Here is a 24,361-nt window from a genome sequence, read left to right on the forward strand (position 1 = left end):
CCGCGTCCTCACCATTCCCTATGGAAACAGCCTGGCTCCACACAGTGACAGCGATGCCGCAGGGCATAGCGTCCCCTAAAACTGAGAGTTGTGTCCCCACCCGTGGGCCACAGCAAGGATGTTGTCCTGGTGCAATGCCGGCTGCAGCACCGACTCCCGGGGGGACCATGGCAGAGGGGGATGCAGAGGTGGGGGATGCAGAGGTGGGGGATGCAGAGATGGGGGATGCAGAGGTGGGGGATGCAGAGGTGGGGGATGCAGAGATGGGGGATGCAGAGGTGGGGGATGCAGAGGTGGGGGATGCAGAGGTGGGGGATGCAGAGATGGGGGATGCAGAGGTGGGGGATGCAGAGATGGGGGATGCAGAGGTGGGGGATGCAGAGGTGGGGGATGCAGAGATGGGGGATGCAGAGGTGGGGGATGCAGAGATGGGGGATGCAGAGATGGGGGATGCAGAGGTGGGGGATGCAGAGGTGGGGGATGCAGAGGTGGGGGATGCAGAGATGGGGGATGCAGAGATGGGGGATGCAGAGGTGGGGGATGCAGAGATGGGGGATGCAGAGGTGGGGGATGCAGAGATGGGGGATGCAGGTGGGGGATGCGGGTGCTGGGTCCCGGTCCGGGGATGCTGCCCCTGGAGTGGGGGCACCAAGGCAGGACACCCAGCCTTTTTTAAGCCCCTGCATGAGCAAGGGTAAGAGGCGAGGAGCAGGCCAGCCGGCGCGGCTTCGCCCCCGCTCCCTGGGGAGGCGAGAAGGGGGCCGGCGGCCGCCCCCCGCCACCGCCGTGGGCAGCAGCAGGATGTGCTGTCCCTCCCCTGCACTTCCCAGCGCGCGCTTTACATAACTTCTGCTGCTTAGTCACAGCTTCGACTCTTTTTTTTTCCTTTTTTTTTTCCCCCTTTTTTTTTTTTTTTTTTTTTGGAGCGATTTTCTCAGCCGCATCAGAGCGCGAGTCATTTCGGCAAGGGAAGTCCCTTCCTTTCTTCCGTTCCCTTGGTAACTGCACAAATTTGCCTTTCAAATGATTCATGACCGGGGTGCTGTAGGAGTTCCCTCCTCCAACACAAATCGCTCCCACACAGCCACACATGCCCGATTAATCATTGATTAGAGCCTCTTCCGCAAAGTAGACCCGGTGAGCGCACGGTCCCGTCGCTCTCCTCCGGCCATCGCCGTGGGGGTCACCGGGATGCTCATGGGGGGATGCGGACGAGAGTTTGCAAGAAATCCCATCTCCGGACACACATATATATGAAACATCCCCGGGGTGGCATGGACACGATGCCGACGGGAGCTAAGCACTCTCCGCAGGGCCGGCAATGAAATCAGAGCTGACACTGATGGGTAAATCTGCCCCAAACTCCTCATTGCGTCGGCACAACTTTATTCTTGACCTAATTTTTATTTTTCCCCCCAATTCCCTTAGACTAATCAGGCGGCGAGCGGAACCAGAGGGAAACCCGGCGTGCCGCAGGGTGAGCCACCGCCGCGGCCAGGCCGGAGGGACAGAGCCCAGCAGCAGAAAAGAGCCAGAAAAGTCCTTTTTTGGAGCCGCGGCGAGCGAGATGCAATGAGGCAGAGCATCAGCCCCGGCTGAGCGCTGCCGCCCCGCACCGATACCTGCACCGCGGCTCGGGAAGCAGGTTGGGATGGAGCCAGGAGCCGGTGAGCGCCCGGCTGCCGGGAGCATCTCAGCTGGAAAATAAAATTAATCTGCAAAATACCTCCATGCCGTTTTGGTACATTTTATCTGATTTAGTCTCTCCTCGTTAAGGGGAGCTAATTAACAAACCATCGTTTAAATAAACAGCAGCGAGAGTGTTTGTAACCTCCGCTTTATTGAATTGTGACAAATTATTAGCCTTTGCATGTTAAATGAAATAGAAGCATCGAGGAAAAAACCTTAATTCCCATCTGCCTAACGAGGATACCCGCTGCCGAGACGAAGGCAGAGGGACCGATTCGCGGGGCGCGTGCAACACGCCGCGTGCCTTGCACACGAAAACATCCCAAATAACCCTGAAACCAGATGGGATTCTGGATGCTGAATGGTTTAACGCCGCGGCTGCGCCCTGAATCCATCCCCGTGCAAGGGCAGGACCCGAGCGAAGCCAAGAGCATCCGCGGGACGGGGCTGAGCTGCGCAGGGCTGAGCGGAAAAACCTGCGAGCAGCTCGCTGCCGGCAGCCCCTGCTTACAAGAGCCTCTTGGCAGCCGCCGTAATCACCTCGCTCATCACCGATCCTTGGCAATATAATGATAATAATCGTATAACGCACGCCTGCGCGGAGCCTGCCACCCCCCGCGCAGCATCGCGGCGTCGCGCCTGCGGAAGGGGAAGGTGCTGCACCGCCGGGGGCGAGGGCAGGGACAGGCAGGGGGAACGGGACGTGTCGGGGTACCCACAGCTTTCCCCCTTTCCTCCTGGCCCCGAAATGGGCCGCAGCAAGAAAAGGCGCCCTCGGTCCCTGCGACGGAGCCCCGGCCCTGGGTCTGGGGTGGCCGTTCCCCGAGACACAGCAGAGCCCTTCCGCGTCCCCCCCCACCCCCTCCCCGTGCGCTTTCAGCGCTTGCTGTGTCCCAGCGGGAATCGCTCAGCGGCTGCGTTTCAACGGGTTTGGGAGTGTAATTACCTGGGAGCTTTAATTATAAGGCAGGCAAGAAAAAGCCCAAGCAGCAGCTCCACGAGAGCCCGGGAGCAGCTCCCGCCGGGTGAGAAAGTCGGGTTTGCCGGGAGGCGGCAGCGGGTTTAACCCTCCGGCACACCGGGGGGGTTCGCAGACCGAATTCCCCACCGCCCCGGCAGAGCACGGGAAGGGATGGAGCACCCCGGGACTGACGGAGCACGGCGGCAAAGGACGGGGCTGAGCTGCTCCCGGCCCGAACGCCGGCGGCGGAGGTGGCACCGAGGTTTGCCGGTGTCGTGTCGTTGCACCACGAGTGGAAAAAGAAAGGCAGGGATCGCAGGGATCGCAGAAAGGCAGGGAAAAAGAAAGCCGTGGGATCGCACGGGCTGCAAGGAGGTGAAGCGCTGTGGCCAACCTGGGGACGCCACCGTGCCTGAGGTCTCTCCTCCCAAGGAACAGGCGATGGGACAAGAGGAAAGGGCCTGAAGGTGTGCGAGAGGAGGTTTAGGATGGATATTGGGAAAAACGTCTTCACCGAAAGGGTTGTCAAGCGCTGGAACAGGCTGCCCAGGGATGCGGTGGAGTCCCGTCCCTGGGGGGATTTAGAAGATGGTCAACGTGGTGCTGAGGGCTGTGGGTTAGTGGTGGTTTGGGCAGTGCCAGGTTGATGGTTGGACTCAACGATCTTAAAGGTCCCTTCCAACCTAGATGACTCCACGATTCTATGATGGCAAACACATGCGCTTATGCAAAGACGCACACTTGGGCAAACACACGTGCTCGTGCAAAGATACACAATCACAGAATCACAGACTGGTTTGGGTTGGGAGGGACCTTGAAGACCACCCAGTGCCACCCCCTGCCCTGGGCAGGGCCACCTCCCCCCAGCCCAGGTTGCTCCAAGCCCCGTCCAACCCGGCCTTGAACACAAGCGTGCAAACCTGTCCTTGTGCAGAGACACACGCTTGTGCAAACACACGTGCTTGTGCACCCAGGCGCCCTGGTGCAAAGAGACCTTTCCCCTCCCCGAGCTCCCTTCTCTCTTGCCCCTGCCCGTACCCCGGGGAGGACGGCGCTTTGCCCCGATGCCGCCCGCGAAATTCCCCAGCTGAGCAGCTCTATCCTCTCCCAGTTCGGACCAGTCACGTTTCGGTGGTGGTTTTCCCGCAGCAGTAAGTTTCTGCTCTCGTTTTGTTCCGGCACCGCGGGCCCTCGGGCGGCATCGCGTCGTACACTCACTCGCTGATCCTAACGCTGTTGACTAAAGACTGTGTTTAAAGGTAATATAAACAATTTGCTCTTCAAAATACGTTTGATCTATAATTTCTATACGTGGTTCCTGAACTTTTATTTTAAAACAATTAGCCGAAAAGCCCTTTTCGTGTGATATTTGCGGAGAGCCTGACAGTACCAGCAATTAAACCCCATCTGTTTGCAGAGCGTGAATAACAGCGGTTGACGCTCAACTTGGGATACCGCTCACGGGAAACCTGTTTGACACAAACCTTGCCGGGGAAACGCACGCCCCGCGGGCCGGCGCCGGGTCCCGGCAAACGTGGCAGTGCCGAGACTCCCGCCGGCGTTTTCGGGGGCACTCGACTTTGCCACGTGCCTATGGAGGACCAAAGCAGCTGGAAGTGCAACGAAAACTACACCCGAGCTGCCACCTCTTGTGCTTATTTTGTTTTGCCTTGTTTTGTTTTTTTTTTTTTTTTCCTTTTATTAATAAAGCCTTCATTAACAAGCAGCGACAGAAACTCACACCGGGGAACTGACTATTCCAAGGCGTCAAGTCATCAATTAAAGCGACATTTCTCTCTGTTCTTTCCCTTTCAAACCCTCGGTTTAATCACCAAAAAGTGGAGTCGAAAGGGCCCCAGCGAGGGGGAAAAGTACCGCCCCGCTATTACATCTGCCCCGTCCCCCCCTCTGCCCGGCGGCGGATCCCACCGGCGCGGTGGGGAGCGGCGACCCCCCGGCGTCGCACAGCCAGCGGCTCGGGGACACGGGCACCGCGGGTGCTGGGTGGCGACAGGATCAGACCCCAGCATAGGTGGGGAAAGCTGCCCTGCCACTCCAGCATCCCCCCAAACCCGCATCCCCCCAAACCCGCATCCCCCCAAACCCGCATCCCCCAAACCCGCCGTCCCTCCCACCCGCAGGATAACCCAAAAGCTGATTTTTTTTTGGTTCCCCACGAGCATCAATTAACCCGTAAAAAAGCCTTCCCTGCCCCTACAAGATTTTTCCTCCTCGCTGGCCGGAGACGAACGCACCCGGATCGCAAAAGCTCCGCAGAAGCGTCCCCAGTGTGTGCGTACGGCGCTTCGCCCAGCAGCCGAGGAGCAGAAATAACTGCAGCCCGCAATTAACAGCTCCTCTCTATCATTTTTAATAAATCCAAGCATTTTGGCTAAGCTTGACCCCCCCATCCCCCACGCCTCGCGCCGTATACACACGCTCCAGGGGAAAAGTTTGCTTCGGAGCCCGGGCACCGGTGTCCCTGTGGGACGGGGACGGGGACGTTCGGTGGGGCAGGGTGGAGGGCCACGGGGGTGGGCGAGCAGCCGGCACCCCGCGGCTCCCTTCCCAGCCTCTAATCGTGCAAAAATCCCGTAAAATTTAAGGTTAATAAAGCCCTTGTTTGCTTAAGATAGCACCTGTTTCTATGGTGACACTTGCAACCCGGAGCCTGTTTATCAGCCGGCGAGGAGAAACGCTCTGACAAATGGAACCGTAGGAGCCGGCGCTGCGGATGAGGACCACCGGTGGTGCTGGGACCTCTGGCACTGAGGAGGGACGCTGCGGTCCCCCGGCACCCAAACCCACCGGTCCCGCAGCCACGGGTTCCCCATCCCGCTCCGCAAAGCCCCGGCAGCCGCCGCAGCCCCGGGAGGGTGCTGGACCCCAACGCAGCCAACGCGGGGAGAAAAGGCATTTAACGGGACGGGCGATGGGGTGGGAACGGCGCTTCTTCCAACTCTGTGTTGACGTATTTCCCCTATCTGACCCCGGACCGGGCTCCGGCCAGCTCTGTGCCTCAGTTTCCCCAAGCGCCCTGCCCGGGCAGGGGGTCGGTGGAGCCGGTCCAGCCGTGCCGAGCGGCAGCAGCGCCCGGTGGGTCCCGCTCCAGCCTGGCGCAGGATTTCTCCCCGGCTGGCAGAACTGGTTTCCATAACGACTTTTCTGTTACAAACATATTTTGATAAAAATAAAGTTAAAGCGGCGAGGCTTTAGTGGAGTACAAATTTGCTGCTCTCTCCCTCCCCCTTCCTCCTCCCCAAGGAGGGGGAATAAAGACGGAAAGCTTTCCATTTGAAGGGCAGTATTTTCTCCCTTCTTTTTCTTTCCCCCGCTGAATACAAAATGGAAAGCCTTGTTTACTGGATTTCTCTGTAAACTGGTTCCGACTCTGCCTAGTTACCTGATGCTCTACAGTATATACAGGATAATGTGATAAATTCATTTCCAATTCACTGCATTATCCTTTGAATATTTTAATGACTCATTGAATGGAGTAAAAAAAAAAAAAAAGCTATTTCAAATGAACAATTATGCTGCATTAGAGTAAAGGCTGATTATATTTAAACACTGCTTGCATGGATAACGGGACATATCGACCTCCGCCTATAAGAGCTAATTTGGCTCTTATCTCTAAATAATTTTACACTGCAAATTACCATGAAAACCTAAAGGGCTTTAAAAACATTCATCAAAAGATATTATTCCACTTTGTAGCAACATTTTTATTTAAATTATTTTGAATGGGAGTGAAAGCATCTCTCGTGTTTGACAATCGGAGGAGCGGCGGAGCAGCGGCTGATAAGGAACGGCGAGCCGCACCGCCGGGGACGGGATGCTCCATCCCGAAACCCCACCTGGGAAAGCAAATTCAGAGCCGAATCCCAAACTTGGTGGCGTGCCAAGGCACTGCAGCACCTATCGTGGCATTTAGCGCCGCCAGAGCTGCTTCCCTCCAAAGCCGGGGATGGCAAAGAGATGCTGGGGCGATGCTGGGGTGATGCTGGGGTGATGCTACAGAGATGCTGGGGCGATGCTGGGGTGATGCTACGGAGATGCTGGGGCGATGCTGGGGTGATGCTACAGAGATGCTGGGGCGATGCTATGGAGATGCTGGGGTGATGCTGGGGCGATGCTGTGGAAATGCTGGGGGGATGCTACGGAGATGTCGGGGTGACGCTACGGAGATGCTGGGGCGATGCTATGGAGATGCTGGGGCAACGCTGGGGCGATGCTATGGAGATGTTGGGGCCATGCTGGGGCGATGCTGGGGTGATGCCAGGGCAATGCAGCCCCCCAGCCATCGCACCAGCCACCCCATCCCTCCCGGAAAAAGGCACTTGAAAGCCCCTCTCTGCACCAAAGCAACAGAAGGTGTCATGTAAAGCCTACACGGTTATTTTAGAGCCAGTGTGCAAATAAGCCTGTCAGCTGAAGCTCCTCGGAGCCAAGACTTCCATATACCCCCCAACGATCTGCATCTCAACGAGACACCATGTGTCTGAGCCCGGGGAGCCGCCGGCTTCGCAGAAGCGATTTGGGGCCGGGGGGCTTTGGGAAAGCTCCGGCTGCGGCCCCCGGGGGAGGGATGCTGGGGCACACCCCCCCCGCCCGCACCCCCGGTGATGGGGACCGCCCTCAGGGCTGGAGCAAGGTGAGTTTGTCCTGGTGCCCCGCGAGGACGACGATGGGTTTGGTGGCGTCTCATAGTGCAATGGAGGTTTACGGGCATATATGTGTGTGTATACATGAGATATAGATAGACCTATACGTACACATTATATATATATGGGAGATATAGATCACATCATTATATATATTTATATATAATATAGATCGTGTCAATATATGTATTTTATATATAATGTATCACAGAATCATAGAATATCTCGAGTTGGAAGGGACCCATAAGGATCATCACGTCCAACTCACCGCTCATATGAGCGTATATATACATTTATTTCATGATGAAGACGCTTAAGGAATAGTTGGGGTTGGAGTCAGCCCCATCCCTGGCAGCGATGCGGCACCTGGAGATGGGAACGCCCTTCTCCTTCCCCAAAATCTCCTTTTTCCCCCTCCTGCACGGCCTGGCAAGGAACTTGCTGACCTCTTATACTGCAAACTGAACCGCCCAAGTGCCAGGGAAAAACCACCTTCCACTCGTGCTGGAGAACTGGTTTTAATCCCACATTTCCCTTCTTTGCTTAAATGATCTTATACTCAAAAAAAAAAAAAAAAAAGAAAGGAAGAAAGAAAAGAAAACCACAATAATTAGCAATACCGAACGCCTCAGAAGGATCTGTGTACAGAAGGGAAAACAAGAGCTTGGGCTTCTTTGCGTTTAGTAAATATTAAAATTAATGAGAGACTTTCAGGACCCTGTTGTTAGAAATGCAGAAGGGTTTCTGTGAAGGATTAAAAAAATAAAAAAAAAGCCCTGTACACAAATCTCTGCAATTATTCTGAATGCTTTATATTTTTCAGCCAATTATGAAATTCATGGAAAGTATTAATATCCAATTTTAATTTGCTCAATATTCCCATTAACAATAAAAAGTCTAATTAAGGTATCTGTACAAAAAGCCCTTAGCGGTAATTTCAGAGAATAATAGAGGAGAATGACGAGATATTTCTTGTTAAATGCATGCTGCAAATTAATTGATATCTTAATTAGACTTCAGTACTAAGATTATTAGTTAGATTGATTCAGGGCTGAAATACCTATCTTTTCCAAGATAAAAGCAAGCAGGAGAGGAACAAACTGATTTTCCAAAACCTTTGGGGAAGCAAACCAGCGATACGCCGGGAGATGTCGGGAGCGATGCTCCGCTCGGGGTAAGGGCTCATCCGTCTGTCCCGTCCCTCTGTCCCCTGGGCCACGGAACTGGGAAGCACCAGGAATTCAGCCCAAACCCATTTTCCCCGCGTTTGCTTCCCCAGGCTGGAAATGCTTTTCATAGACACACAAAAAAAAAAAACCAAAAAACCAAAAAAACAACCACACACACACCACCAAAAAAAAAAAAAAAAAAAAAAAAAAAGGGAAAATTTGGCACCAGCAATTTTCACCAAAACTGCTTTTTTTACCAAAAACAAAAAAATGGCAGCAAGAGATGTTTGAAGAGACTGTTCTCTCCGCAGAGAAAACGGGTGGTAGGGAGTTTCAAAGTGGTTTTTTTTTTTTTTTTTTTTCAGCATTTCCTCGGAAAAAGAAGAAGGAAAAAAAAAAACCAACCCAGCAATATTTTTGGACCAGCTTCGCTCTATATAGCCCGAGGAAGCACTCCCCTACCTACACGCCCAGCACCATTTACATTTCTCTCCCAAACGCTCATCCTTCGGGATCTCGCCGAGATGCCGCCGTACCCAGAGAGACACGCGCATCCCGTGGGAATCCAACCCCCGGGGCAGGGACGCCCGGCGCTCCCCGGTTCTCGGGGTAAGCCCCGCGCTGCCGGGACCCCGACATACGGTGTGGGACTCACTGGGATGTCGGTGACCAACCAGTGCCTCCAGAAACGGCTCCGGGGGTTGGCTCTACTGGGAGCGTCGGGGTCCACCAGCACCAGCACGTACTTCTTGCTCTGCAAGAGAGGAGAGGAGCGCGGGGTGGGCACGGCGCGCGGCACCGGGGGCTCGCGAGCCGGGAGCGGTCCTCTAGGAGTTTTATCAGCCCCCCCCCAAACCCATATTAATTTATTTTTTTTTTTTTATCACGCTTTCCCACACGCGTGCCCGCCGCGGCGGCTGCCGTCGTGCCGGAGCGATGAATGTGCACCGGGAGGGGGGGGGACACACACCACACACACAGCGCCGCGAGGGCCACAGACCCGCTGGGGCTGGTTTCCTCCCCGCCACCCCAATTTCTTCAAAGAGAGGAAAGAAAGAGGGTTTTCCGCTACTTCCGACTAAAAGGCGCCGAGGAGAACTGCCAGCCCTGCCAGCCGTCCTCCACCCGCACCCCGCGGCAGCGCACGCGGAGGGTCACAAGCCCCAGGAGAGCGGGACAGGATATTCGCGGGCTTTAAATCCCGCTCCAGCCCCTCGGTGGGCCGAGGACAGACTGGTCGTCCCGACCTCTGCCGGGGCGGCTGCCGGGAGCTAAAACTTTCCCTAACAAACCCCAAACTAAGGGAAAGATGGGCCCGGGGACGCCGCAAGAAGGCAAAGCCGCCGCCTCGCCACGCAGCCGGGGAGTTCGGGCAACCTCTCCTGGGTGATGGCAACTGGGCAAAGAGAGCAGGGACTCATGGACGACGCTGGCCCAACCCCCCCAGCGTCCCCCATAGCCCACCCCCGGTCCCCACCGAGGATGCCCAGCGCCCACGGGTGCCACCGGCGCTGCGAGCCAGGATGGATATTTCGGTCCCCGGAGGCTGGAACTGGGTTTGAAGTGACCTCTGGAGGCTGCGGATAGAAAACCTGCTGATCTCGGGGGATTTGGCAGGACCTCAGGCACCAGATTATCCTGCAAGCGCCCAGATTAAGGGATCTATAGCCTAATAAAACCTCCAGGTACATCTGTCAGCTCGCCAGCGGTGCCGCGCGCCCGCCCGCCCCAGGGCCGAGGTTTCATAAAGGGCTGGGAGATTTAGCCCTGCAATTCCCACCCAAATTAGCCGGAGCTCTGCGCTTAAATCCCCCCCACCCCCTCCCGGGTCGCTTGTGAAACCGGGCGGGGATTTTTACAGCGAGACGCTTGGGGCAGAGACAACGTTTTCCCCTATTTCCCAAACCTCCAGTTGGGGCACAACGAGCCGCGGGGTATCACCGTACCCAGACATCCCCCATAGCCCCTTTCCCTTTGCCCTGCACCGCTCAGTTCCCCCCCACCCCCCTCACCTTGGAAAACCCCACCGCCACCCCCGCTTTAACCAGAAAACCAGGGATTTCAACCCAAACGGCTTGCAGCGGTTGTAAAGAAAACCCCAAGCTCGCGCAACCGGCCGGCGGGGGAACGCGATCCCAGCCCGGCTCCCGTGCGTTTGCGTCGCGAAGAGGGTTTTGCACCGAAAAGGGGCTGCGCCGCTGCCACGGCGGCGCGCCGAAGCTCAGGACCTCGGAGCAGAGCTGCCACCTCCCTCCCCGCAGCGCCGCGGCACCCAGAGCATCCCGGTGGAAAAAAAAATAAAAATAAAAAAAAAAAATATATATATATAAAAAAAAAAATAAAATAAATCAGCAAATATTCCTCGCCGGCGCTGAAATCGGCGTTTAATGGGAAGGAGGAGGAGAAAGGGGGGAGTGGGGTGGGGTGGGAGAAGAAGCAGCCCGACAACCCAAAAAACCCTACGCTGGAAGTGTGAAGGAATTTGAGCTCCAACTTTGGGGAGGGGTGCGGAGCCCCAGCGCGGCGCTTCTGAATCTCTCTCCGTCTCCGCTTTCGGGAGCCCAGCTGGTGGGAACAGAACGTGTAGTCATGGGACTGTCATCGTGTGCTGTCCAGGTTAACATGTAGCATTTCTATTACTATTAACAGACTTTCTGCTCCTCACTCCATCTGTTCTTCGAAATAATTGCAGTTGTACAGACCATGCCTTCGCTACAGGCAGGCTCTGGGGAGAGGATAGTGCTTTTATGCATTAAAAAAAAAAAAAAAAAAAAAAAAGAAGGGGGGGGGGTAAAAAAAAAAAAAGTGTTAAAAAATAACGGCAAACACGAGAATAGAGTGCAAGCGAAGTTAACAGCAGGCTCGCAATTCGGTACAGATTGTGGCCTAGAAAGGTGGCGGCGCAGGCGGCCGGGGGCCGGCGAGGGCAGACCCCCGCGGGGACGGGAGCCGGGGTCAGCGGCCCCGGGCCGGGCTGGGACGCAGGGATTTCTCTCCCTCGTTACCTGCGGGCCACCCTAAGAGGCACAATCCCTCACCTTCCACCTAAAGATAGCAAAGCCCTCCACGACCCGGAGTTAATCTCCCGACGCGTAGGTGCCGGCGCATCCCGTACACCAGCAGCCGGCCGCCGCTCCCGGGGTGGCACCAGCCCCCCAAAATCACCCCAAAAGCCGGGCAAACCGGCCGGCCGGCGTCCCCCAGGGGTTCTGCGTACCCCAAACGTGGGGTTGGTGGATTTTTCGCCGGCTCTGGTTGGAAGCAGCAGAACAACCCGAGCGCTGGTGATTTTAGTGATTTTTTTTTTTTTTTTTTTTTTTTAATGCTGCAATCCCTCCTCGACACAGGCTAACAGCATTAGCTGCCGTCGGGGCTCCGGCAGGAGCCAGCCCGCAGTGACACGGGAGCTGCTCGGCTTTACACGCATGAAGCAGCCCTGGGGATTTTTGGAAAGGAGGAAAGTGGGTTTAGAGCAGTCAATTCCTCAGCCCTCCCGTGCAGAGGAACCGGCGGCATCTTACTTTGCAGAGGGAAGGGAGGGAGGAAGGGAAGAAAAAGCCATTTTGGGTCAGCCACAGCTGAAAATTTGGGGTAACGAAGCACCCCCAACACCTTGTCACCCTTTTTCTGCTCAGCACGGAGGAGCTGCTGGTGTGGGGGCTACAGTGGGGACACGGTGCGTCCCACCAGCGTCATGCCAATGGGGACATCACTGGGCTCATGCAAGGGTCACCCTTCCCAGGATCATCACCCTTCCAAGGCTCATCACCCTTCCAAGGCTCATCACCCTTCCAAGGGTCATCACCCTTCCAAGGCTCGTCACCCTTCCAAGGCTCATCACCCTTCCAAGGGTCATCACCCTTCCAAGGCTCGTCACCCTTCCAAGGGTCGTCACCCTTCCAAGGGTCATCACCCTTCCAAGGCTCGTCACCCTTCCAAGGGTCATCACCCTTCCAAGGCTCGTCACCCTTCCAAGGGTCGTCACCCTTCCAAGGGTCATCACCCTTCCACGGGTCACCCTTCCAAGGGCCACCTTTCCAAGGGTTGTCACCCTTCCAAGGGTCACCCTTTCCTGCTCCCCAGCCATTCCTCTCACCAGGGCGCTTTGCAATCAGCATTTAACTATTTAATAAACATTTAACTATTGCAAGGAGCTACTTCAGGGCCAGGTTGGACGGGGCTTGGAGCAACCTGGGCTGGGGGGAGGTGTCCCTGCCCAGGGCAGGGGGGTGGAACCTGATGATCTTCAAGGTCCCTTCCAACCCAAACCACGCCATGGTTCTATGATTCTCCCTTCCCGGCGGTGCAGCCGGAGCATTCCCCCCCTCCCTGGCATCGCACGCCGTGTGCCCGGGCGCGGGCGTCCTGCCCTGCCTCGACACCCGAAACGGAGCCAAAGCAGCAGAGCTGGTGGCAGATGACAGCGGCGCCGTGCGGCATGTTTTCCCTGCTAATTGTTTCTAGAGGGAAGCAGCGGCGACATATATCCAGTTATCACTGTAGAAAAAGCATCAGCCACTCCGATTAGCCACAGGTTTAGGAAACTTGCTCCGAGCAGGCAGGGACTTTCGGAGCGGCAGGCAGGCAGGAGAGGGATTTGTGTGCCGAGGATACGCGCACGGCTCAACAGATCCCGCGGAGCCGGGGCTGCACAGGAATTAAAGACTTATCCAAATGAAAGCAAATAGGGTGTTAAGCGACACACATGTAGAGCGAGCGGTTTCCTTGGAAACCAGCGCACATGGAAGCGGCACACATGCGGCGCCCCGGCGTTTTCGGCGGCACCGGGGCGGCCGTGGGGCTCTGCCCCCGCCGGGGATGCCCGCGCTCGGCTGGGGATGGAGCCGGAGCGAAGCCCCGTCCCGCCGGCGTGCCTGCTGCGGGAACGCGGAGAAAAACGGCGCCAAACCGCTTTCTCCAGACTGCGGAGGGCAGCCGGATGGTGCCCAGCTTCCCTGGCCCCGCTCAGCTTCGAAATTCAATCCCAAAACTAAGGAACGGCGCTGGGCAAAGCCTCAGCCGGACCCCCGACCCGGCGCCCACCTCCCGGCACAGGGTGGAAAGGGGTTTGGTTGATTTTGTAAAGTCCCCCCGCATCCTGCCCCCAGCTCATCCATCCCTCGGAGCTGCTCCTCACTGGTGCCCGCCCGGACCGAGGGCTGCTACGGCGCTCACCCCAAAAACCGCTGGTGGTGCCCAGCCCCTCGCCGGGCGAGGAAATACGCGGCATTTCCAGCTGACCTATTGCCACCCGTGTCCCTTTACGGCTGCTAACGGATTCACCGAGGTCGGGAGCTGCTGCAGGAGCAAACCACGCCGCCGACGGATTAAGACGGTATCTGAGCCCAAAAGCCCTCCGCCTCCCCGAGAGCTAAAGCTCGGCGTGGCCATAGCCCGTCTTATCTCACTGCAAAGGGTTTCAGGGTGAGCGATGGCACGAGACGATGCCACGGCGCTGAGCCCCCGGCGCAGGGTGCCCCGAGGAGCTGTGGCTGCCCCATCCCTGGAGGGGTTCAAGGCCGGGTTGGACGGGGCTGGGAGCGACCTGGGCTGGGGGGAGGTGGCCCTGCCCAGGGCAGGGGGTGGCACTGGGTGGCCTTCAAGCTCCCTCCCAACCCAAACCGTTCTATGATTCGATACAGACGGAGGCTACCCAGCTCCTCCGGTGCAGCGGTGGGATGCGGTGAAGCATCCCGCGCGCACAGCGCCCGGGCGGACGCTTACGCCCCGGCCCGACGGCCAGGGGACAGCTTGCTCTATCCAGCCCCAAAGCGGACTATCTAAACAAACGCCAGGCGACCCTGCCAGCGCGGGGCAGGGGTTTGGCGGGCAGGTTGCCCAGCGCCCTCCTGGGAACCAGCATCCCTGCGGGTGATGGCCGGAGGGCTCCATCCTGCGTCCCGCCGCCGCAGGAGTCAAAGCGGTGCCGGGAGGTGGAAGCGCCGCGAGCACCAGCTGAGAGCTGGGAGTCAATCTGGGCTTTTTTCTTGGCTCGGCCCCAGTACTAAAAAGTTTCTATAACGGGCACATAGTTAGCAATTCTGCTGCTGATGCTTCGCCAAAGAGAAATTCTAGCTCCTTCCTCGGTGGCTAACAGCGCCGGGAGAGGGGGGGGAGGCTGCAAAAAAAACCTGTTTGCGAGCGCGTCCGCTCGCGTGGCTTCGCGAAAGGCGCTGCGGAGCGCGGCAGGATTTTACCTTCTCGTTTCGAACCGGCACCTCACCGCTTCCCCGCTCCCCTCCCCTCGCCGAAAAAAAAATATAAAAATTTAAAATAAATAGGTCAGCGGTATTAACCCGGCTCCGCAGGACTTGCCCAAGGGGACAGGCTGAACGCTCGACCCGGCTCCCCCCGCCGCGGGTCTGCGCTCCCCCCTCCAGCCCCGCGCTGCCCATGGGAACTTCATTGACTTTCTAACACTGCCACTCTCCCCATCCCTCCGCTCTCCCCCCCCCCCCCGCCCCGCTCCCCGGCGCTCGCCACAGCCAAATATTTATGCAGCCTAATGTCCTAATAAGAATTGATTAATTCCGGCGTCGTTAAAGCGAGCGCGGCAAAGGTCTGTTCCCGGATTAAAGTCTTGGGATGCTTTGAGGAGCGGTTTATTTGCTACGGAAGGAGAACGGTTTGTATTCCCCCGTGGCAGAAGAAAGCGGCTCCTCGCAGTAAAACTGCAATGGGTGGGTAACACGGCTCGCGTAACCGAGCAGAAAGTGGGATAATTCTTCCAAGGGGTCCGTCATGCTGGAAACACGGGTTTGCAGGAGGCGGCGGTGGAGGAGGCTGTGTCCCTGGAGCAATTTCGGGGAGGGAGGAGAGCAACAGGCTGTGCTTCCTCGCTCAGAGACCCCGCTGCAGATCGCGCCCTGGGTCTCCCCAAAATTGAGGTCCACCTAAACCATCCTCCTCACCACCTGCAAGCCAGACGCCGACCATCAGGGGAATGGCAGCCCCACCGCTGCCCATCTTCCAGCCAGAAGAGAAACCCCCCAAAACACCGGCAAAAAGGCAATTAACACCCCAAGAACCACGTTGCTCCATCCCTCCCTTTCCCGATAGCTATTTATTGCCATTTGGGCGGCACGGCTCCGGGGGCGAGCTAACGAGCACCGCGCGCTCGTCCCCGGGCTGGGGACGCCGAGGCCAGCAGCGCTGCCCTCTCCGCAGGCGGGGAAACTGGGATGAACTGGGACGGGGGGGGTGGGAGGGTGGGAAGCGACACATTTCCCGAGCGGGTCTGTGAGGAGGAGGAGGAGGCGGCGGCGGCGAGCGGCCGCGGTGGCAGAGCACAGCCTTCCAGCCCAATTACTATCACGCGGGGGGACACATGGATTGGTGACATTTGACATTTTCTACAAAATATTTTGATGCGAAATGGCACCTCCGTCACAAATTATTTTCCCAATCTTGGCTTGGGTTTGGGTGGGTTTTTTTTTCAATTTTTTATTTTATTTTTTAGGGGAAAAAAAAAAAAAAAAAAAAGGCTTCCACAGGGTGACATTTGCAAACGAGCAAAGGAAAGGGTCATCCTTTCCCCACCCTAAGCAAAGGGGACGTGGCAGCTGTGCCACTGGGTGGGCAAAGCAAACAGCACTGGTGGGGACAAATGCACCAAACCCCCCAGGTTTTGCTGTGGGGCATCGCTGCGCCCCCGCTGATGCACCTGCACGGCCCCAGGGGACCCTCAAAGGGCTTTTTGCCCCCCTCCCTCCCACCCAGGCGGGGGAAGGAGCCACCGCAGCGGCTGCCCCGGCCCGGGAGCATCGGGGGGCCGGACCCCTCCCCGGCGAGGCAGGGGTTACCGGCACTGGGAATCGCTGAACTCTGCGCTACCAGACACCTCGGGAAAGCTGAAATGACTTTAAATGCCTAAACATTTTAAAACAAACCTTGGAACAATTCAGCTCCTAACTCCTCGCAGCTTTCTCTCCCTCCTCGCTCTCTCTCTCCCATTTTTACGGTTTCCAGAGCTGTTTTACGCCTCATTACCTGCACACTGTGAGTGATGTCTGTCGGTCCTAGAGCTGTAAATACCTTAAATCATGCTTCATTAAGAATATCTATGGTGCTATTAAAGAGCTATAATAGACAACGAGTTAACAGATGATTAAATATGAACTCCATTTGTGTCAGTCACCAGCGTGCAGGAAGAGGCTTTAAGTTTTTTAAACTCACTCTCATTATCTGGGGAAGTGGGGCTGCAGCTGGCGGGGATGGAGGGGGATGGAGAGATGCTCGGGATGGAGGGATGCTTGGGATGGAGGGATGCTCGCATGGGGATGGAGAGATGCTCAGATAAGGATGGAGGGATGCTCACATGGGGATGGAGGGATGCTCGGATGGGGATGGAGGGATGCTCGGATAGGGATGGAGGGATGCTCACATGGGGATGGAGAGATGCTCGGATGGGGATGGAGGGATGCTCACATGGGGATGGAGAGATGCTCGGATAAGGATGGAGGGATGCTCAGGATGGAGGGATGCTTGGGATGGAGGGATGCTCGCATGGGGATGAAGAGATGCTCAGGATGGAGTGATGTTCACATGGGGACAGGGCACAGGGATGCTCCTGCACCAGGGACACCCAGGAGGGACCAGCTCCTCCACTTTGTGATTCCGAGCTGACAATCCTGGCAGCCCTTTGCTCGGCTGTTCCCACCCATACAGGCAAACAGCACCCGGCAACACATGCAACAGATTGACCTTTAGGGTGTAGTAGCCAGAGATTAAAAAGTAAATAAAATAAAGGAGGAAAGGGGCAACGAGGAGATGTCAGGCTGCTTTGGGTGGGACGGGATGGGGAGATGGATGGGTACTTGGGAGGAAGGGCTGGAGGCCGGCAGGAGACACGGCGCTGCAAAAGCAGGCTGAGAGTTGCTGTCTTTCCGATAAAATAATAGCTCAGCACAAATGAATTGCCAAAGCGCAAATTAAATAATTAATATTATTAAAATCCCATAAGCACGCAAAAATACTGGGGAAAATTAAATAATGAGTGTTTTCTTATTTTTCTGGATTAGATTTTTCTCTCTAAAAATAAAGAATAGTTTCACAGGCAGCTTCAGCAAAAGTGGATTATTCCACTATTACAATCTTGCCTCCCTGCCGGGGCTCAGGGCTGCGGATGATGCCAAACACCCAGCGCTTGCGTCCCACTGCCAAACTGGCCACGGGGGAAGGGGTAAGAGGAGGAGGATTTGGGGACAAGGACAGAGCCTGGCTGCAGGAAAGGCAGCTGACCTGATAATTACCCCTCTTTAGCAACACGGCCATTGTCACAGCAGATGTCCCCACAGTCTTTGCGAGGACGCATCGGGGCTCATCACGCCCCGTGGCACGGGGGGACAAGCGGTGCCTCCCCTCTCCTCGCCATCACCTCTCCCATCCCCTCCTCCGCTGGGACCAGCCTTAAAGACCTTTGGGAAATGGAGGGGGCTGTGCGCGGTGTTGGTACCCGATAAAACGGGGGGAGCTGCCCCCACTGTGCCCCGGGCCCTCATTTCGGATGATGCTCACCCCTGCGCAGAGCAGGAGGTGCGGGATGATGCCGAGCGGGTACCACACAGCCTCCACGGTCACCAAATCACACCGCTGCCTGCGTTTTTCCCTGGCTCCAAAAGGAAAATCACCGGCCCCACACCATATAGCAATAACGGCAGAAGAAGTTCATATTCCTACAAGCGCCCGGCGCTCTGCAGCCTCCTTATTTATCATTCCCGAATACGCCTCGACCCCGCGCTGCCGGCCACGGCCCCGCTCCTGGCCGCAGGCATGCCCGCAGGGACCCACGGCCGCCCCCGAGGCCGGGCGGGAGGCCGGGGGTCCCGGGGGACGAGGGGGGGGATAGCAGCGTGGGACGGCGGCGCTGGCAGCCGGCGGCTGCGGGGGGAACGCTGACACGCTGCTCCCCGGGGACCGCGCTCGCGGGGATGGTAATTGAATCTCGGCGCTTATATTCAGCCGGAGCCGGCGCGGTGATTAAGTTAACTGGAAATGCCATTTCCGTATTGTTCAAACTCTTAAGTGCCCCGAGCTTCTTATCATCTGCTGCCGGTCCCCTCTGCTCCTTCGCTCCGACCTCGCCTCCCTCCGGCATCGGGGTCAGGCTGCAGCGGCCCCCAGGGTCACCGAAAGAAATTAATCCCCGAGCCCCTTGGGAGCCAGGCTGGAAGCCTCGGCCACGGAGATTGCAAGGGTTGGGGGGGAAGGCGAGCTCTCCTCCCCATTTGGGGAAAAATAAAAGCATTTCGGGAGCGGCGAGAACCGCTCCGCCCGTCTCCGTCCCCCGGGGATGGAACGCCAGCACACCCACCGCATCCATCTACCCACCGCCGGTCACCCCCAGCATTGGGAGTTTGGAAGGACGCGAAAGTCGCAGCGGGGGCCTTTCCCCAGCCCCGATGCACCGTCACCGCTGGTTGAGCTAAACCCAAAAACTGCCTCGGCAAAACGGCCGAGAAATAACCCTCCCCGCTCCGCAAACCGCTCCTTGCCAGGAACAGGAGGGAAAAGATGCTCAGCTCAGAACTTCCCTCCCTAGTCAAATATTTAATAATAAACTAAGAAGAGAAGCCAACTGTCTCCCTTGGATGTGGTTTTCATTTGGAAGTTAATAGGATTTTTATTCCCATCCAAAATCTCTCTTTTTTTTTTTTTCTCTTTTTTTTTTTTCTTCCCCCCTAATGTATGTTTTGTTCTAATATATCCGTCTTGTCATGCTAAATCAAATACAAATCGTATCGACGTAGCCCAACCGGGAGCGACGAACGCCCGTGTCGCACTCCATTTGTCTCCAGCAGACAGACGCACCAGCCACCCTCTCCCGAGGCGCCCGGCCCCCCTCACTTTGTTAATCGATACCGGTCGAAAGCTTTAAATAATATTTTAAATACTCCAAGTGAGAAAACGGCCGCGTTAATGCGTTAATTTCCACGATGCCTTGTTGCTTTGAAATCCCTGAAAAATGGGGAAGCTTAAATGAGTCCTATGAAAAGGAACAGTGCATCATTAACACAGCCAGATCCGTATCGCAGACTGCAGCAATTACCCTCCAGTGAAACACTGCAAGCTGTGAAGAGCTTTCATTACCAGGGGTTTTACAGGTCGTTCACCTCTGGCCAATCTTACGCTAAAACAAGCATTTTCTGCACCGCGGATTCCAGCTTCATTTAAATCCGTAATTGCTTTGATTTCGGTACATATGGAGCACGGGGACTTCATGACTAAGAAATCTATTAGTCAATAAGTTTGCTACTTTTATGGACCTTTAGTCATCTCGCCTCAATTTCTTGCCGGGTCGGGTGATGGATGGAGATGCTGATTTCCACGGCGGGTGCCATCTGCCCCGGCTCCCCTTCGCTGCAATTACGCTCCCGGGTCACCGAGGGGGGAATTCAATCAGGGAGCCGGCCCGCGGGATGCTGCTTCTGCCTCCGAAATGCAATTCCCCGCCGCCGGCAGCCCCGCGCGACAAATAGCCCTTCTCCAACCCACCACCAATATCTGATGGTTCCTCATCCCGTCCCAGGCTGCGCAAGAGCTGTTGGGCGCAGGGATGCTGGGGTGCGGATCCCTCCGTCGCTATTTTCCCCTCTCCTCTATCCCCCGCCCAAGATCAAACAGCCCTTTGGGGAGCTGCGGACAAAACAAAAATGTTTTTATGTTTTGGTTTTTTTTTTTTTTTAATTTATTTGTATTGAAACGGGCATATTCCCTATGCCTATATTAGAAAACTCCCCCATTTAAGGGCTGTGATTTGCACCTTCGTATAAAACCCCGGGTGAAGTGTGTATCGTGGGGTTGTCTGTTCCTCCGTGGGTGCTGGTGGAAACACGAGACAATAGTCTATTCTCCTCCGTAGGGGTTCCTACCCAGCCCTTGGATACAAGTGCCTTCCAGGAGTGCATTAAACGATGTGATTAACATCTGTCACGTGCGGTTCAGTCTCTCTTTCAGTCGCTCCCAGGGGAAGGAGCCGCACGTGCAGGGGAAGGGTTTGTTTTGGTGGGTTTCTCTTTTTTTTTTTTTTTTCCCAAGCGGGCGGCGCACGGGAGGAAATGCATCTCCGTGGGCAAAGCATCTCCATGGGCAAAGCATCTCCGTGGGCAAAGCATCCCTTCGCACGCTGGCAGGAGCAGGGGCTGCGGGGCAGGAGGGGGGGGTTGGCATCTTGCAGCCCATTATTTGGGGTGAGGGACCATGCAAAAAAGCTGGTGCTGGGGTGAGAGGGTGGAGGGGGCAGATGCCGAGGGACCGGAGGAGCCCGCGGTGGTGGCGGCATCGCGAAGCGAAGCCGCCACGGGGCTGGGTGTCCGCAGCAGGAGCGCCCTTGCTCGATAATATCCAAAAGGCTGAATCCTGCCTTAAAGAATTCGCCATTCAGCGTGACCTGGGCAGGCTGGAGAGTTGGGAGGAGAGGAACCTAACGAAGTTCAACATGGGCGAGTGTAGGGTACTGCATCTGGGGAGGAATAACCAGTACCTGTTAGGGGCTGACCTGCTGGAGAGCAGCTCTGAGAGAGGGACCTGGGAGTCCTGGTGGCCAACAGGATGCCCACGAGCCAGCAACATGCCTTGGTGGCCAAGAAGGTCAATGGCATCCTGGTGGGCATCGAGCAGAGCGTGGCCAGCGGGGCGAGGGAGGTCATCCCCCACCTCTGCTCTGCCCCGGGGAGGCCACATCTGGAGCGCTGTGTCCAGTTCGGGGCTCCCCGGGTCAAGAAGGACAGGGAACTGCTGGAGAGGGCCCAGCAAAGGGCTGCGGAGATGAGGAGGGGACCAGAGCATCTCTCTGATGGGGACAGGCTGAGGGCCGTGGGGCTTTTAGTCTGGAGAAGGGAAGGCTGAGGGGGGATCTCATCAATGCTCATCAATTCCCAAAGGGAGGTGCCAGGGAGTGGGAACAGTCTGTTTCCAGTGGTGCCCAGTGACAGGACAAGAGGGAACGGGCACCAACGTGACCATGGGCAGTTCCATCTCACCCCGAGGAGGGACTTCTCTCCTGTGGGGGCGGCAGAGCACTGGCACAGCTGCCCAGAGAGGGGGGGAGTCTCCCCCTCTGGAGCCATCCCAAATCCGCCTGGAAGTGTCCTGTGCCACTGCTGGAGGTGCCCCTGCTCTGGCGGGGGGTGGCACTGGGGGGGCTCCAGAGGGCCCTTCCAACCCCACCACTCTGTGGGATTCTGTGATAATGCACATTTCCTGCACGTTTCCATTCCTGCCCTGGCAGGAGCTGAGCACAGCAGCTTTAAGCCACCCACCCAACCTGCTGCTGGTCCCGAGCCCCCCAAAACCAAGCCCAAACCCCACCACCGTGTGGGCACAGGGGTGTTTCCCCCACTCCCTCTCCTGGCGAACCATCAGCTACCGAAACCACCCGGCTCCAACACCAGGCAGCGATGCCCCAGCACCGTGATGACGCAAAACCGGCAGCGATGCTCCTCCAGCCTTCGGGAATTTGGGAGAGGGAAAAAGCAACACCCAACAACCACTTTCGGGGGGGGGGAGGGGGGGGGATCGAGCCCTGCTGTGGTTTCGGGGGAGGGGAGGAATAGGATGAAGCATGACAGTTGGGTTTTATTGCACCTTAGCAGGACAGGCGGGAGGAGGGGATGCTGCTCCCGCAGCCCGCATCCCCTTCTAATTGATTTCTCATGGTTTGTTGCCTCCTTGCTTTAATTGCAATACAAATGTTTGCTGATACAATTATCGTGCATACGCGATAAAGCTGTGAGAGGGTGTCATTAGGTCGCGTTTCTTCATTTATTTTAAGGCGCGCGAGGGAAAGAGAGAAGTGTGTGTCCTGCACAGATTTCTGGCGATAAAATTTAATTCCAAGGTGGGTTTCTTTGTGGGTTTTTTTTTTTTTTTTCTTTTCGTTCAATAAAAGCAAAAAAAAAATGTGCCTCACAGCAGCTCATCTGGGGGTGAAATAATCCACTCAACATTCAGATTATCAGCTAATGCGCATTTGCATTAGAATAGGCAAGAAGAGCTCCCGGGGTGGAGCACGATCCCTCCGGATCAGCCGCTGCCCCTGCATGAAACGGCAACAACGGATCCTCACCCCGACCACAAAACCGCTCACGGATGTGGGTTCTGTATCCCCCCCATCCCCAATGGGGAATATTCCTTGGCAAGGGGAACCGGCTACGGGATTTCACTACAAAATGTTTAAATTGTGGAATAATGGGGAGGGGAAAAAAAGCGGGATGGCCCAGAATTGGCATGGGCAGCTCATCCCGAGGTAGGGCGCCAAACCCCGGAGCGTCTCCCAAGGGTCCGGCCGTGCCCCGCGCCGGGATGCCGCAGCAGCGCCCACGGATGGAGGACCAGCAGCATCCCTTCTGCCCGGCTCGGCTTCAAACCACCAGCCAAATTCGGGAGCGGCGGCCGCGTCCCGGGTGAAACGAAGCCGAAAAGGAACACGGAGCTGTCAAAGCTGGCAGGGCGAGGACCAAATCCTGCACACGGACCAACCGGGAACGGCCCCGGCGGCCGCCGTAAAACCTGACGCTGCACCTTTCCCGTCGCAGCTGTCAAAATGAAGCTGTCGCCGTGACGGCCTCCTCGGAGCCTCGTTAAAAATGTGACGCTTCCCTTAGGCTACCCGAGGGAGACATGGCCAAATTAATGAGGATGTGACAGAGTCTACGGGTCAGATTAGACTCCTCTTCCCATGGCCGCGCTCGGCGCAAACCTGAAAATTGAGTGAAAAGAAGGGAAGCTGAGGGTGAGGGACCGCGAGGGGTTCGGGGAGCACGTGCGCTCACCAAAAGAGCAATCCTGTACTTGTCATAATTAATCAGGCACATGTTAGACACGCAGAAAGCGCTCGGCCCCTCCGCTAAGGGAAGGGAATTAAACACGCACCTCCTCGCCCCACGGATCCGGCCTCCCCGGGATGCGCCGTGCGGGGAGCGGGTTGGCAAACACATCCTTACAGCTCTCCTACTTAATTTCCCCATTTAAAAATAAATAAACAGGATTGATTTCTTGGTGGTTTTTTTTTTTTTTTTTCCCCTTGACTTTTTTTTTTTTTTTTTTTTTTTTTGTCTTTCCCTCCTCCTTTCCCTTCCTTTGCCCAATCTGGAAAGCAACCCACTCCCAGCGAGGGGCTGTGACGGAGCGGGGCCGTCGCCGGCTGGCAGCGGTTGGGCACTTCACGCGTGTGCGCCGCCGAAAGGGATGGCGCCCCGCAAACGCACGGTGCCCCCGCAGGCGGCTGCCTCAAACAGGGAGCATCCCCGCTCCCCGCCCAAGCGACGCGGGTTTGGTACCTCTGGAAGACACGTACCGCATCCAGCCGGCCGCGCTGGAAACAGCCGGCGGGAGCGACCGCTTCGGAAAACCCCACTGCCTATAGCAGCCTATATGGATATAACCCTATAGCCCCCACCCGGCGGCAAGGGGGTGCCTGTTAGCCCCTCTCTGCCCATCCGCAGCCCCTGGGGGGGCCGGGGGGCTTGGGGAAGCAGCGCGAGAGTCCCGTTCGAGGGCAGCTATTTAAATCTCGAAGCCTTAAAACCCGGAATAAAGCTCGAAACAATCCTGAACCAACCCCTCGAGCCCAAACAGCAGAGAGATTTGGGAGCCAGTCCAAGCTCTGCAGCTTAGGCCCATCTCCAAATATCTCCCAACAAGTTTATTTATGGAAAATAAAATCAGTCCAAGACGTTCACAGCTCAGGAATATTTAATGCTATTTGGTGAGAAAGTATTTCCAGCAAGGAGGGAACCGCACGGCTCCCGGGCATCGCACCGGGGACGATGCTGGCACGGACCCACGCCAGTCACCCTGGGAACCCAGAACTGGTCCGACTGGATCAAACGCCTCCCTAATTGACTTCATACCAATCCTGCTTAATTAATTGGGTCTGG

At 56.6% G+C, this 24,361-nt stretch overlaps 1 protein-coding gene across 4 annotated transcripts in view; it reads right to left on the minus strand.

The window, feature by feature from the left end:
• Nucleotides 1-24,361, minus strand: part of PEBP4 (phosphatidylethanolamine binding protein 4) — an 85,565-nt gene that overhangs the window by 33,325 nt on the left and 27,879 nt on the right. For all 4 annotated transcript variants that reach the window (XM_082495768.1, XM_082495767.1, XM_082495766.1 and 1 more), the window contains one exon: nt 9,139-9,237. In XM_082495768.1, the coding sequence (XP_082351894.1) occupies nt 9,139-9,237 (99 nt within the window). The remainder of the gene's footprint in view (nt 1-9,138; nt 9,238-24,361) is intronic.

The sequence above is a fragment of the Vanellus vanellus genome (assembly GCF_965231255.1).
Source record: "Vanellus vanellus genome assembly, chromosome: 26".
Classification (NCBI taxonomy): Eukaryota; Metazoa; Chordata; class Aves; order Charadriiformes; family Charadriidae; genus Vanellus; species Vanellus vanellus.